Source organism: Aquarana catesbeiana, linkage group LG09, assembly GCF_042186555.1.
Source record: "Aquarana catesbeiana isolate 2022-GZ linkage group LG09, ASM4218655v1, whole genome shotgun sequence".
Lineage (NCBI taxonomy): Eukaryota > Metazoa > Chordata > Amphibia > Anura > Ranidae > Aquarana > Aquarana catesbeiana.
Genome location: NC_133332.1, coordinates 39,143,994 through 39,160,695, shown reverse-complemented (window position 1 = coordinate 39,160,695; position 16,702 = coordinate 39,143,994). Strand labels below are relative to the sequence as shown.

General features: G+C 41.7%; 1 protein-coding gene across 3 annotated transcripts in view; it reads left to right on the top strand.

Annotated features, from left to right (window-relative positions):
* Positions 1–16,702, top strand: part of LOC141107527 (zinc-alpha-2-glycoprotein-like) — a 48,653-nt gene that overhangs the window by 29,052 nt on the left and 2,899 nt on the right. For 2 of the 3 annotated variants that reach the window (XM_073598321.1, XM_073598323.1), the window contains 3 exons: positions 3,313–3,588; positions 10,092–10,180; positions 13,748–13,782. In XM_073598321.1, the coding sequence (XP_073454422.1) occupies positions 3,313–3,588; positions 10,092–10,180; positions 13,748–13,782 (400 nt within the window). The remainder of the gene's footprint in view (positions 1–3,312; positions 3,589–10,091; positions 10,181–13,747; positions 13,783–16,702) is intronic. The other variant, XM_073598322.1, reaches the window with a different exon arrangement.

The window sequence follows — 16,702 nt, the reverse complement described above, 5'->3', positions numbered from 1 at the left end:
GGGGAGATGGCGAAGGTATTGAATTTATTCTTCTCCTCAGTCTTCACGAGTGAATCGGGGGGCTTCAACAACCAAAACTGCAGTGTTTATCCTCATGACACAACACAGGAAGCACCTCCATGGTTAACAGAGGACGGAATTAAAATTAGACTTGAGAAACTTAACATTAATAAATCACCGGGACCAGATGGCTTGCATCCGAGGGTACTTAGGGAACTCAGTCAAGTGATTGCCAGACCGTTGTTCCTAATTTTTACAGATAGTCTACTGACTGGAATGGTACCAGCTGATTGGAGAAAAGCCAATGTTGCACCTATATTTAAAAAGGGCCCAAAATACATCCCTGGGAATTACAGACCAGTTAGCCTAACATCGATAGTATGTAAACTCTTGGAGGGGATGATAAGGGACTATATACAGGATTTTAGTAATACGAACGATATCATTAGCAGTAATCAGCATGGATTCATGAAGAATCGTTCTTGCCAAACCAATCTATTAACCTTCTATGAGGAGGTGAGTTGCCATCTAGATAAAGGAAGGCCTGTAGACGTGGTGTATCTGGATTTTGCAAAAGCATTTGACACAGTTCCCCATAAACGTTTACTGTACAAAATAAGGTCCGTTGGCATGGACCATAGGGTGAGTACATGGATTGAAAACTGGCTACAAGGGCGAGTTCAGAGGGTGGTGATAAATGGGGAGTACTCAGAATGGTCAGGGGTGGGTAGTGGGGTTCCCCAGGGTTCTGTGCTGGGACCAATCCTATTTAATTTGTTCATAATTGATCTGGAGGATGGGATAAACAGTTCAATCTCTGTATTTGCAGACGATACTAAGCTAAGCAGGGCAATAACTTCTCCGCAGGACATGGAAACCTTGCAAAAAGACCTAAACAAATTAATGGGGTGGGCGACTACTTGGCAAATGAGGTATAATGTAGAAAAATGTAAAATAATGCATTTGGGTGGCAAAAATATGAATGCAATCTATACACTGGGGGGAGAACTTCTGGGGGAATCTAGGATGGAAAAGGACCTGGGGGTCCTAGTAGATGATAGGCTCAGCAATGGCAGGCAATGCCAAGCTGCTGCTAACAAAGCAAACAGAATATTGGCATGCATTAAAAGGGGGATCAACTCCAGAGATAAAACGATAATTCTCCCGCTCTACAAGACTCTGGTCCGGCCGCACCTAGAGTATGCGGTCCAGTTCTGGGCACCAGTCCTCAGGAAGGATGTACTGGAAATGGAGCGAGTACAAAGAAGGGCAACAAAGCTAATAAAGGGTCTGGAGGATCTTAGTTATGAGGAAAGGTTGCGAGCACTGAACTTATTCTCTCTGGAGAAGAGACGCTTGAGAGGGGATATGATTTCAATTTACAAATACCGGACTGGTGACCCCACAATAGGGATAAAACTTTTTCGCAGAAGAGAGTTTACCAAGACTCATGGCCACTCATTAATTTAGAAAAAAAGAGGTTTAACCTTAAACTACGTAGAGGGTTCTTTACTGTAAGAGCGGCAAGGATGTGGAATTCCCTTCCACAGGCGGTGGTCTCAGCGGGGAGCATTGATAGCTTCAAGAAACTATTAAATAAGCACCTGAATGACCACAACATACAGGGATATACAATGTAATACTGACACATAATCACACACATAGGTTGGACTTGATGTGTCTTTTTTCAACCTCACCTACTATGTAACTATGTAACTATGTAACATATGCATGTGTCCTTCATAGCAAACCTGGTAATGTTAGATATGGACCTAAGAGCACATACTTGCGTTCCTGCTGGAGCCAGAGAAGCACACAGTTCTTCCACATAAGTAGGCACATGTGACTCTCTTCCTCTTGCCTCCCCACAATTACACATTTAGACCCAAAAGCTGTCACATGGGACGGGGGTAGGTTTTTAGCTCTGTGTAAGCTCGGACTCGGGGTTGGGTCAGAGCTTACACAGCAATTTTGTGAATGAAGAGAATGGTGAGAAAGTGTATGAAATGTAAGCATGTGCCCCATAACCACCTTACTCTAAAGCAAAACTTGTTACTCTGCCACAAATGAGCATAACAGGTGATATGAAAGTTGTAGGCCCTAACTAGATTTTTAATTTGATATTCAATTAATTACATACTCAAAAAGTTGCTTGTAAAAAATAGCACTAAAATTTACTAATGTCTGGGCCCGGTTAGCTCACGACATATTAACAGGCATTTCAGTTTTATCATTATTATTATTATTATACAGGATTTATATAGCGCCAACAATTTATGCGGCACTTTATAACATAAGGGCAGACAATCCAGTTACAATACAATTCAATACAGGAGGAATCAGAGGGCTCTGCTCATTACTATAATCTATAACCAGTGACTGGATGAGAATGTGACTGTCTAGCAATCACTGGAGACGTCAATAGGTGTATTTTTCTCAAATATTATTGATTTTTTGCTGATTTTGCTGATGATGTCAAATCACCTAGCTTTTCCGATGTAGTTTGGACCTTTGTGTATTTTGAAAGGGTGTTGTTAAATGCACCTTCCCCTATATATTTTTTGTCCTGCCATGTATTTTATATAAACTCCTTCACCTTTAAGTTATTTTCAGACAGGTGCTTAAAGTGGTTGTAAACCCCGCTGAGACATATTTACATATAGGTAAGCCTATAATAAGACTTACCTATATGTAATGAAAATATCTCCTGAATGTGCGTTGTTCAGGAGATATTTCATGTACACTGCGCTGTGCCGTTTTTCCCCCAGCGTGTGCCGTGACCGGTGTCTCCCCCGCGCACATGCACGGGAGTGACATCATGCGGCTCCGGACAGTCACAGAGCCTGAGTCAAGGGCCTCGGAAGGAAGAGGGATGAAGATGGATGCGGCCACCAGCGGGGACGTCATGGACATCGTGGGCTTCGTTTGCAGGTAAGTGGCACATAATGGGCTAGTATGCGATGCATACTAGCCCATTATGCTTTTACTTTGCAGGGGAATAAAGAAGAAGAAAAACACATCAGGTTTTACTTCCTCTTTAAAGCGGTATTGGGTGGGAGGTTCTCGCCTACCTAAATATAGTCTTATGTTTATTATCAGGCCTCTTGCTGGAGACTCTAGGGTCATTAACAAACATGAAGCTACTCTGCTTCTCTCAGCATTGTAAAACTTCAGCCCCAAAACCCACTAATTAGTGAATGAGTTTCTGAGAATGCAAAAATCTGGAAAGAAGAATGTGATCAAATAATAGTTTCCATATCTTAATGAATTGTATAATAAAGATATAATATATATTTTATTTGCTTTTCTCAGTGCCCCCAGAGGTGAAGGTGTGGAGTCATCACCAATCAGATGGGATAACAAGACTTCAGTGCCTGGTGTACGGGTTTCACCCCCGACCTGTGGATGTGAAGTGGGTGAGGAATGGGGAGGATGATGTTCCTTCAGATGAAATGAGTCCAATTCTCCCCCATCTTGATGGCACCTATCAGATCAGAGTCAGTGTGGAAGTGCCAACAAGGGAGGTAGATACTTACTCCTGTCATGTGGACCACAGCAGTCTGAAGGAGACTCTCACTGTAAAATGGGGTAAGTAAATATGAGTTGAGAAGTCAAAAGATGTTTTGAGCTTGTCCAATGTGTCAGGCACATCCTGCAAATACTGTACATTGTTAAAGGCAAACTTCAAATTTTCTATACTTTTAGGCACACTGTGAGCCCAGGGTGGCATGATAATGCATGCCCAGGGGGGACTCTGACAGCCTGGACTAAAACATTTTAGTTGACTAACCTAATACCATTTTAGTCGACTAAAATATGACTAAGACTAAAACAATTGAGATGACTAAAATACGACTAAAACTAAAATGCCATTTTAGTCAAAAGACTAAGACTAAAACTAAATTAAATTAACACTGACCTGTAGTGCATGTTCATACCTCAATACCATAAATAATAGCATATTAGATTTTTCACTCCAGCAGTATATAATGAGTTTGGAAATTGTAGAGAAATGCTTAAATAATGTGTTACAATTTAACTCAACATATTCAATTTTAGATGACTCAAATGAGTTTTAGTCGACTAAAATGTCCTGGAGGTTTAGTCAACTAAATACGACTAAAACTAGAACAATTGCAGAAGACTAAAATGGGACAAAAATGCCATTTTAGTCCTAAGACTAAATCGAAATTTGCTGCCAAAATTAACACTGCTGTTGAAAGCCCAAACTTTTTCCTGTTTGGTCCTCTGTTTTTCTACCAATCCTATATATGACAACTTTCCACTGTCACTGGTTCCTAAGGAAGCTATGGGTGCTTGTACCTGTAACATCCATAGGAACCACTGATGTCACCAGAAATTCATGCCACTTAAGCAAAGGGGAAGAGATGGCACTGACATCACTGGCATACCCCCACAGCCACTGGCCAAGGTTGTGGGGGAAGAGGCCCTTGTGCTCATCAACATGGAGTGTTTGCACTCCCCTATGTTCAAAGTATGTGGCCTGCCAAGGTTCTAGATAGGGTGGCATTGCTCGTCCCCCCTTTCCTGGCTAGCCAGGCTACATGCTCAGATTAAGGGTCTGGTATGGATTTTCAGAGGAACGTCACACTTTTTTTTTTCTATTGTGGAGTCCTCCTTAAATTCGCTTGTTGTTTTTAAATAAAGCCAGGAATAATATGTTGTTTGCAAATGTCAGTCTTTGCATCAGAGAGATGTGTCCCTTCACAGTCAGGATTAGTATACACCCCAGTCATGTTATGTAGCCTCCCTGGCGGTTTTCTCGAGTGTGGCTCGGGGTTAAAATTCAGGACCATTAGCGGTAACCCCGAGCCACACTCTGGATTACATCGCAGGATCCTGGTGTGGCTTTACTTACCTTGTCCCCGGGATCCTGCGATGTCCCCTGCTGTGTCTGCGGGCTCCGTCCTGCTCCGAAGCCTGTCCTTGCCAGGCTCCGTTCCCTGCGAGCGTCGCGACGCACGGGGGCAGAGCCTGGCAGCAAATTCAAAAAAATGTCAAAATTATAACACATACAGTACTGTATGTGTTATAATTTTGACATTTTTTTGAATGAAATTATTTCACATCCCTTTTGTCCCCAGTGCTTTGTCCTATGCCCTGCATGCAGTTTTATATTATATATACTGTTCTTTCTGCCTGGAAACTGGAGATTGTCCCTAGCAACCAAAAAGTGTCCCTTTACATCAAAAGTGGCTTTAGACCAGCTAGAAAACAGCGATAGTAAATTAGAACACTTGCAGAATTGAGCGATAGTGAATCGTGGGGAAATTTATTTTATTACCATTTATTTTTATTTTTTTTAATTATTTATTTTTATTTATTATATTATAATTTATGTTTTTGTGTTTCAAACTTTATCATACCCGGGATATCTACTAGACTCTTGTTTGGACAGATTTAAGTGTGTTATTGTTAGGAATTACAGACCTACAATATAAAACACCAAATTTCCATGCAAAATAATTGTAGCGCTTTCAGCACCTAAAATCCGAAATAATCATACCGCCAGGGAGGTTAATGGCATTGGGCATCTTTATTATTTCACATTAAGCATTAATAAATCATTGCTCCTTGCCGAATGGAATTTAACCCCTTCATGCCTAAGCCTTTTTCTGAGTTAAAGTTAAAATCCATATTTTTTGCTGGAAAATTACTTGGAATCCCCAAACATTTTATAAATATATTTTTTAGCAGAGACCTTAGAGAATAAAATAAATCTGTCTACCAAGAGTCTAGTAGATATCCGGGTATGATGAAGTTTGAAACACAAAAACATAAATAATAATATAATAAATAAATATAAATAGTTAAAAAAAATAATATAATAATAATAAAATAAATTTCCCCACGATTCACTATCGCTCAATTCTGCAAGTGTTCTAATTTACTATCGCTGTTTTCTAGATGGTGTAAAGCCACTTTTGACATAAAGGGACACTTTTTGGTTGCTATGGACAATCTCCAGTTTCCAGGCAGAAAGAACAGTATATATAATATAAAACTGCATGCAGGGCATAGGACAAAGCACTGGGGCCAAAAGGGATGTGAAATGATTTCATATAGTACTGTAATCTGTAAGATTACAGTACTGTATGTGTTATGTTTTTTACTTTTTTAATTTGCCGCCAGGCTCCGCCCCCGTGCGTTGCGATGCTCGCAGGGAACGGAGCCTGGCACAGAGAGGCTTCGGGCAGAGGACGGAGCCCGCAGACACAGCGGGGGTCATCGCAGGATCCTGGGGACAAGGTAAGTAACGACGCACCAGGATCCTGCAATGTAATCCTGAGTGTGGCTCGGGGTTACCGCTAATGGTCCTGAAATTTAACCCCCGAGCCACACTTGGAAAAACCGTCAGGGAGGCTACAAATCTCCATAGGTGATATTGGAGAAATTTCTACAGGTTACCAGTTTAGAGTTACAGAGGAGGTCTTGTGCTAGAATTATTGCTCTAACAATCGCTGCTACACCTCGCATGTGTGGTTTGAACATTTGCGGGCGCGACTTACGTATGCGTTCACTTATTATGCGTGTGAGCACGGAGGGATGGGGCACTATGATTTGTTTTTGTTTTTTTTGTTTTTTACACGGTCCCTTTTTAAAAAAAAAAATTGATTATTTTTATTGCTGTCACAAGAAATGTAAAAATCCCTTGTAACAGTAATAGGCAGTGACAGGTACTCTTTATGGAGGGATCGGGAATCTATGAGACCACAAATCCCTCCTTTGCACTTAAAAGCATTCAAAACACAAAGTTTGGCTGTTTTGAATGCTGTCATTTTTTAAAATTAGGTGCCCTTAAGTCTTCAGTAAACCGGAAGTGATGTCATGACATCACTTCCAGATTACTAGATCCGAGACCCAATCAAAGCCGATTGCAGCTTCATTCAGGTTTCCAGCCAGCCAGCAGACATGCCAACTGTCACTTGGGCCTCCCGGTGGGATGGGAGAGCTTGGGCGAGCCATGTAAGGTAGTGGGGGGGAATGTCCCCTCCCACTGCTTGGGCTAACAGCCGAGTGGCTGCTAGCCCCATCTGTTGTTATCCCAAGAAAGCCGACCATTTGCTCTAAAAACGGTCCCGGGTTGATGTGTGCAGCTGCAGGAATCATCCCGCTATAACCCCTTCAAGCTGAGGCTGCATATTTGCATGCGGTCGGTGTGAAGGGGTTAAAACATTTTTTGAAATTGTTCCCCAGGGCAGTGCCCACCACCCTGCTATTTTTGGCACCCCCTTGCCTTGTAGCCCAGAAAATGGGCAGTTTTAATGTAACAGATTCGGCTCTCATTGAGTTCATTGGGGTTCAGGTTGGGCATCCATTCCAAACTTCTTTGAAGTTTGCCATACCCCGCTCAAACCAAACTCGGGGCAGTTTGCCTTGTCTCTACAGGAGCTCATAAACTTCTGCAGGGAATGACTTGAATTCTTGAAAATCCAGTGCTGGGTCATGATGTGCCCTCTCCAAACTACCTTTCTTCCAGATATACAATAAAAGCCAGATAACAAACAGTCTTTGGGACTGTGTTTAACCTCCCTGGCGGTATGATTCTTTCGGATTTTAGGTGCTGAAAGCGGTACAATTATTTTGCATGGAAATTTGGCGTTTTATATTGTAGGCCTGTAATTCTTAGCAATAACTCACTTAAATCTGTCCAAACGAGTCTAGTAGATATCCCGGGTATGATGAAGTTTGAAACACAAAAACATAAATTATAATATAATAAATAAAAATAAATTATTAAAAAAAAAAATAATAATAATAAAATAAATTTCCCCACGATTCACTATCGCTCAATTCTGCAAGTGTTCCAATTTACTATCGCTGTTTTCTAGCTGGTCTAAAGCCACTTTTGAAGTAAAGGGACACTTTTTGGTTGCTATGGACAATCTCCAGTTTCCAGGCAGAAAGAACAATATACCGTATATAAAATAAAACTGCATGCAGGGCATGGGCCAAAGCACTGGGGACAAAAGGGATGTGAAATCATTTCATACGTATGTGTTATGATTTTTACAATTTTTTGAATATGCCTCCAGGCTCCGCCCACGTGCGTCGCAACGCTCGCAGGGAACGGAGCCTGGCACGGAGAGGCTTCGGAGCAGGACGGAGCCCGCAGACACAGCAGGGGACATCGCAGGATCCCGGGGACAAGGTAAGTAAAGCCACACCAGGATCCTGCGATGTAATCCAGAGTGTGGCTCGGGGTTACCGCTAATGGTCCTGAATTTTAACCCTGAGCCACACTCGGGAAAACCGCCAGGGAGGTTATTGAGTGGTTACAAGAAAACCTGACTGCTTAAAAGGACCGCTATTTTTGCCTTGCAGATAACAAGACTCACGACGGGGCTGAATATATCAGAGAAAACCCATTTAATCACTACTTTTGAACTCCAGGCAGAAATAAAAGACTTATAGATAAAGCTCTGTGTTTATGATAAATTATTAAATGTACTTTATTGTAATGCAAGCAGTACAAGTACCTGAATTTGATTTGGTATCAGCATCTGATCACCGGGGTTGATTTACTAAAGGCAAATAGACTATGGGGTGGATTTACTAAAGGGAAAGAGACAGTGCACTCTGCAAGTACAATTGCTACAGAGCTTAGTAAATGAGCAGAAACTCTGCTAACTTTCATCATCCAATCATTTGTAAGCATAAATATAGTTTTCTTGCAGGTGATTGTGATTTTTTGAAGCTGTGAAGCTTTATCTCATTTACTAAGCTCTGGAGCAACTGCACTTGCAAAGTGCACAGTCTATTTGCCTTTAGTAAATCAACCCATATGCACACTGGAAGTGCTGTTTCTCCAGAGCTTAGTAAATGAGATGAAGCTTCACTTTACAAAGAACACCCAATCACACGCAGGGGAAAAAACTGACAGCATTTTTGTTTGCATGTGATTGGATGATGGAAGTCATCAGAGCTTCTCCTCATTTACTAAGCTCTGGAGCAAATGCCCTTGCAGAGTGCACAGTCTATTTGCTGTTAGTAAATCCACCCCACTGTGTAGCAGAGTTCAGAACAGGAGAGCGAGAAGAAGCCCAAGTAGCAAATCAGTAGAGTTCATGTGCTGATATAAGACATGCTGATAGCAAGAGAGAACAGAGAGACAGAGAAATTAACTAATCAGTCTGCTGCTTCTCTTTTCACTGTCCAGTCACAGGCTGGGGGAGACACAAGATCTGTAAGTGTTAATTAACCTCCCTGATGGTATTCCCGAGTGTGGCTCGGGGTTAAATTTCAGCACCGTTAGCGGTAACCCCGAGCCACTCTCCAGGGGCGGAGCCTGGCGGCAAATTCAAAAATTTTAAAAATCATAACACATACAGTACTGTAATCTTACAGATTACAGTACTGTATGAAATCATTTCACATCCCTTTTGTCCCCAGTGCTTTGTCCAATGCCCTGCATGCAGTTTTATGTTATATATACTGTTCTTTCTGCCTGGAAACTTGAGATTGTCCATAGCAACCAAACAGTGTCCCTTTACGTCAAAAGTGGCTTTAGACCAGCTAGAAAACAGCGATAGTAAATTAGAACACTTGCAGAATTGAGCGATAGTGAATCATGGGGAAATTTATTTTATTATTATTATATTATTATTTTTTTTATTTATATTTATTTATTATATTATAATTTATGATTTTGTGTTTCAAACGTTATCATACCCGGGATGTTTACTAGACTCTTGTTTGGACAGATGTAAGTGTGTTATTGTTAAGAATTACAGACCTACAATATAAAACGCCAAATTTCCATACAAAATAATTGTACCGCTTTCAGCACCTAAAATCCGAAAGAATCATACCGCCAGGGAGGTTAACTGCAGTGATCAAAGATCAGCTTTGTGTCCTGCCAGGCAGGGCTGTGTTGTATGAAAGAGCTGAGTGTAAATCTTAGCCCTGGATGTAGAGAAATATCAATACTTTATCAGGTAAAACAACTCCCTTATGTGTATTTCATCTTTGTATTTGGCTGTTTGCTTGGAGTTCAGCTTTATTATGCAGAATGGATCATTTCTTTTTTATTCATATTCATAATAATATTTAATTATTGTTCTTTTCAGAACCCACCAAATATGATGTAAAAGTGCGTTTGGTTTTGCTGTCTTCTTCATTCATCTCTATTTTAATAATGATATTCTGCATTAGAATGGTAAGTTTGGGACATACTGGGGTTGGTTTATTAAATGGAAAATAGACTGTGCACTTTGCAAGAGCAGTTGCACTAATTTTCTTTAGTAAATGTAAATGTGGTAAAGCTTCACTTTGAAATCGGGTGCAAGAAAAAAAACAAAACAGCATTTTAAGCTTACACGTGATTGGATGATGGAAATCAGAAGCGCTTTACCACATTTACTAAGCTCTGCGAAAAATGACTGTAACTGCACTTCCATTGGGCACAGTCTATTTGCCTTTAGTAAATCCACCGCACTGAGTATAATGTTGGGTATGAAAGTTATCAGAGGGCCCTCAGGCCCCTGACACTAAAGGCCAGTTCACATTTGTGTGGTGCATCTTAGGTACACTGTGTTTTAGGTGTGTTTTACATGCGTTTCAGGTACATTACTATTGAACTGTATAGAACATGCTTTTTTTATGAAAGGGCATGAAAGATGCAGCAACTTTTTAAAGCACCACACCCATTTAGTTATTGACCGGCCCACGCAAGGGGGAAAAGATTTAATATGTGTGCTGCAGCTCCTGGGCTTTTTTGGATCCACCCTTACCACCGGTAGTATAATTGTAACACCCTCTAGAGTGCAGGAAAATGTATGTCTGACTCATGCTTAAGCCTGTGAGTCTTTAAATGGGTCATGGGTTTATTTTAGGTCGGGGGTGGGTGACTCATACAGAGAACTCTCTGATACCTTCCCCTGGTTCTGGAAAGTTGGAGACCATTCTGGAAGCTGGAAGGCAGAGGCCAGGAGGGTTGTTCTGCATTCTTAGGGGAGTTTGGCCAATCCCCTGGCAGTAGGCCTGGCATGGGGCTAAGCCAACCCTTAAATATAAATGAGTCATGCTGGCAGGGGAGTTGGGTGGAAGATGGAGATGGACTGCTGAGGGGACTGTTGATGGCCTGTGAGACACACCTCCTAGTCTGGGGGGTGCTCTGCCTCAGGTTGGGGCTCCAGGCTGGCCTGGGAGGATCCTGACAACAGGAGCAGTATGGAAGGAGTCTTCCCTGAGAGGCAGCAAGAGCAATGACGACAGTGTGAGTACTACAGCATGGTTCAGGGACCTACAAAGGGAGATACTGCCACACGTAGCAGGTCTCTCTGGAAGATATCAGTGTGCTTAAATCTTCTTTAACCTTGCCCTGGAAGATCTCCAGGTCAGTCGGGTAGACTGGTGAAGAGTTAGTCGGGTAGACTGGTGAAGAGTCAGTCGGGTAGACTGGTGAAGAGGCAGCCAGGTGGGCTGGCATTCCCTGCAGTAGTAGAACTGGGGTCAGTGTCTATAAGGGATTTGGAGGTACTCTAAAATGCAGTTCACAACACTTTGTGCTACTTTCTAAAGAAATTAAGAGTTCTTAGTCCATAGGGGGCTATTGTTTTTCTAACAAAGACTGTTAGCTGCTAGAAGAGGAATCAATCAGAGTTGTATAGAGAGAAGGAGATCAATCAGAGTTGTACATAGGGAGGAAGTTGTCCCTGGTTTTGTTGCTATCACGTTGGGCATCCCATAATTCCTAATCCGCAGCCAAGTTATTACCCTAAAATAAAAGATAAAAACCAAGCTTAAAGACTGTTCCTTGAGTCTGGAGAAAGTGTGGAAGTTACATACTGTCATCTGAAACCCCTACAGGGGTAGTGCTACATAAATATGCGGGAAAGCTGGGTTTGGGATCGTCGGACGGGCCACACCAAGCAGGACATGCTTTAATTTCTGTGGAGGAGGACTGCTGCACCTCGCAGTCTATCAGAGGCATTGGGGATCCGGTGATCAACCAGCACTTGGAGGACACCAAAAAGGACTACTACCTCGTAGAGGTATGCCTGGGCAACCATTCAGTTGTAGTTAGGGTTTAGGATATGAACACTGTTCATGTTGGACTGTATTGGCAGAAACTCTAAAAATAAATGTTTGTAATGTAAAGTAATGTTGTGTCAACTGTTTTAAGCTTAGTCTAAAGTTATTCAAAGGGGTGCATGTTGGTCCTGGTGTATTTAAAAAAACTTGGGTCAGTAAAGTACATGTGGGGTATAAAGCACAGATACTGTAAGAAGTCTACTTGGCAAGTCAAACAGGAAGAGTAATGCCATTGCTATTGGTAACCAAAGACAAGTGCAAATTACATACACCCAACAGTCAACAGGCCCCTATAGAGTTTGACACAAATGAAATGGTAAGAAAAAGCCTTCTAGGTTAAGAACATAAAAAAATAAAGTCCTAATGAAATTAATGGGGGAAGATCAATAAAGCATTTACATCTGTTTTTCTGGCAGTAATTTCCTTTGGCAATGGCAGATACAGATTTCTAAACAATTACCCCCAGTTTGCAGATTAGGAAACCAGTGGCAGTTAAGACCAACTCTATGCTTGCGTACACAGGTATACCAGTACTCAGTCAGGCATGATTGTGTTGGGATGTGCACAGGGCTCTATCCCCAGCCCCATCCAGCTGTCAGCTGGGATATTCAAAACTGAATGTAAACAAAGGGGCTGGGGAAAGTGGTGATGTCATTGGCCCATATTTGAGAATTGACTTGAATCACAGGGGTCAAAGTCCCTGTTGGGTAGGCAGAGCTTGATGGATAATGAAGAGACTAATTCCTTAGCAGGTTAACCTTAGTTTAGTTTTGCCCACTGCCATCCACTGTCAATGAACAACAAGGTGGACCTGATGGAGAACTAGGTTCTCAGTTCCCCATCAGGTTCCACCCACCGTACTACAAAACTCCTGAGCCATGCACCTGTCAGTATGATGGATGCAGTGGCTGGGAGGGAGCGCACTGAGGAAGAAGTGTCCAGTATGGACAGTTTGACCCCTGTGTTGGGCTCCGAGGGATTCATGCACCGGTCTCTGGCAGGTACATGAATTGGACACAAGCACCAACAATTTTTGTGCAGCAACCCAACAGAATTCTAAAGGATGTCTATGACAATTTTTTGGGGGGTGTATAATAAATTAAAGAATGCAATTGGTCAGATCTACATACTGACTCCATGATAATACCGGTGATGATCTTATATATGTTTGTATACAGAAACTTGAAAAGGTTATTTCCATGTAGTGGTTAGTACTTTATACTTTAGTACTAAAAGTACCTTAGTAGTTGGTACTTTATTTGCATTTTGATTGAGAGCAAAATTTTGTCATACTGCCCTATGATTTGATGATAAAGCCAGGCAGAATACCTCTTATGGGTATTATTAACATATACATGTTTTTATATTGTTTAAATATTTTTCTACAGGTACTTGTATAGCACTGTCAATTTATACACCACTTTACGTATATATTTTACATTCACATGGAGCTTACGATCTAAGGTTCCTAACTCACATTCATACATACACATACTAGGGCCAATTTCGACAGGAGCCAATTAACCTACCAGCATGTCCTTGAAGAAGAACCCGGAGGAAACCCACGCAAGTGATTTTTTTGTGGGTGTGGTTAAATGTGGGTGTGGTCAGTAGGGAGTCCCAGGACTTTATTGTGAAAGTATGGTCACCGTATTCTATAGGGCTGCCTTGATAAATGTTTATTTCTCAGTTTCAGGCAAGACGGACCCCTATAGTGTTGACCCGGTAAGTAGTTACTGTTGAAAGTGATCAAGAATTTTCTCTGACGTCTTGGTGAGATCAAAGTTCATCTCACATCTAGGGGATAAATTTCATCCTTTCTATGGCTAGATAGTCAAAATAAATTATTTTTACCCTAAACTCCATTGCAGCTAGGGATAAGGGAATCAATTTGCATAAACCTGATTTTACATCAAATCTGGATGAGGTTATGTTGCTGGCTTATTGGATGATCCCACTCAGTCATTTAGCTCCATCAGTGAGCCAAAGGAGCAATTCACTTAAAGCAGACCTTGCATCAAATTTATCTAACCACTTCAGCCCCGGAAGATTTGGCTGCTCAATGACCAGGCCATTTTTTGCGATTCGGTACTACGTCGCTTTAACTGACAATTGTGCGGTCATGCGACGCTGCACCCAAACAAAATTGACGTCCTTTTTTTTCCCACAAATAGAGCTTTCTTTTGGTGGTATTTGATCATCTTTGCGTTTTTTTTATTTTTTGCGCTATAAACAAAAAAAGTGACAATTTAAAAAAACACAAATGAGGGGATTTACTAAAACTGGAGCACTCAGAATCTGGTGCAGCTGTGCAAGGTAGCCAATCAGCTTCTAACTTCAGCTTGTTCAATTAGGCTTTGGCAATACAACCTGAAAGCTGATTTCAATATAGAGTTGCACCAGACTTTGTACGCTCCAGCTTTAGTATATATTTGTACTTTTTGCTATAATAAATATCCCCATTTTTTCTTAAAAAAAGCAATTTTTTCTCAGTTTAGGCCGATATGTATTCTTCTACATTTTTTTGGTAAGAAATAATCGCAATAAGCATATATTGATTGGTTTGCGCAAAAGTTATAGCGTCTACAAAAAAGGGGATTAATTTGTAGCATTTTTATTAATATTTATTTATTTTTTTTACTGGTAATGGCGGCGATCTGTGATTTTTATATGGACTGCGACATTATGGCGGACACATCGGACAGTTTTGACACATTTTTGGGACCATTGGCATTTATACAGCGTCAGTGCTATAAAAATGCACTTATTACTGTAAAAATGTTACTGGCAGGGAAGGGGTTAACACTAGGGGGCGATCAAGGGGTTAACTGTGTTCCCTGTGTGTGTTTCCAACTGTAGGGGGAAGGGACTGACTAGAAGAAGGAGCTCACGATCTGTCTCTCCTCACAGAACAGAACAGGGATTTGTGTGTTTACACACCTGTTCTGCCTCTCGTGCCCACGATCGCATGTGGCCGGGTATCCCGCTTAAAGGAGCCGACGTATAAATTACGACGGTTCGCGGGATCGTGCCGACCTGCTGTAGTATAATGATGGTGGCTGGTCGGCAAGAGGTTAATAATCCCCATGAAATAAAGAAACAAAGAAAGAAAGAAAACAAAGGGAAAGATGCTTACCTTACACATTCTCATGAGAATGTGGCCCTATAATTAAAGTAATACTAAAGTCCTTTTTTTTTTTTTTTTTTTTTAGTTAAAAATAATAAACATGTTATACTTACCTGCTCTGTTGCAGTGGATTTGCACAGAGCAGCCCGGATCCTCCTCTTCTCAGTTGCCTCTTCTGTGCTCCTGGCCCCTCCCTTCTGTTGAGTGCCCCCACAGCAAGCTGCTTGCTATGGGGGGCACCCAAGCTGAGCCACAGCTCCCTGTGTCCATTCAGACACAGAGTCGTGGCCTGGCCCCGCCCCCTTTCTCTCCTCATTGGCTGACTGACTTTGATTTGGCTGCTGAACACAATTGTACCTACAGGTAAGCCTATAATAAGGCTTACCTGTAGGTCCTGTAAATATCTCCTAAACTTGCACCGTTTAGGCGATATCTACTGTACACGCCATGCCAACGTCATCGGAGCATGCGTTCTAAATAAATGGCCGCCCGTGGTGTTTCTTTAGGACCCTGTACCGTGACCACCGGCTCCCGTGCACATAAGTGGGAGTGACGTCATCGTGACTCTGGTCAATCACAGCACCGGAGCCCACAAACCCAGAAGAAACGCTGGGAAAAATGTCAGCCGTCTCAGTGGTGTGCGGGTGCCACTGAGAGAGCTTCGTTCTAAGTATGTCATAATGAGCTTACAGGTTTGTTTGTTTTTTTGACAGGGTTTACAACTTGTTTAAGTAACTTACTTTCTAAAAAATAAATATTTTATTTTTGATATTGTGTTTACATGTGGGGGGTCTACTTAATTGCAGTACAGTATCTTTCATTTTCATGCAAGGTTTGCTTGAGGGCCCATTAACACCATGTCCGTTGGGCTGCATTGATTAATGCAGCCCAATGAAATAACAAGCTGAAATCTGTTGTTTCCAATAAGCTAATTTCATAGCAATGCACCATGTTGATGTGTGCGGGGTGCAAACAATACATGCTGCATTTAAACACAGAGCAATTCACTACAGATCATCACAGCCTGCTGCAGGATACTGTGTGCTAAGAAGGATAAATTAAAATATTTTTGTCTTCTGCTCTAAAATTTTTACATCAAGGTAATGCAATGCAACACATTAAAAAAATCACGTCAACGCACATTAACTCAAGTACATTCAACACACACTAAAATGCAAATCATGTGGCATTTATTCAGTGCCAAGTGTGCAGCAGTCTTCTCCTACCGATAGCTCACATTGTAGTGTTACTAATGTTGTCCTATAATTGCTTCAATTACATCAATAAAGTGGGGTCCCTGTTAACTACTTAAAGCAGAGTTCCGCCTAAAAAAATTAAAAGTAAGCAGCTACAAATACTGCAGCTGCTGACTTTTAAAAGGACACTTACCTGTCCAGTGCGCCCGCGATGTCCTCACCCGAAGCCAATCCATCCCACGGCTCCGGGTGGAGGCACCAGCATTGCTAGTAAGGGAATCAGGCAGTGAAGCCTTGCGGCTTCACAGCCTGGTTCCCTACT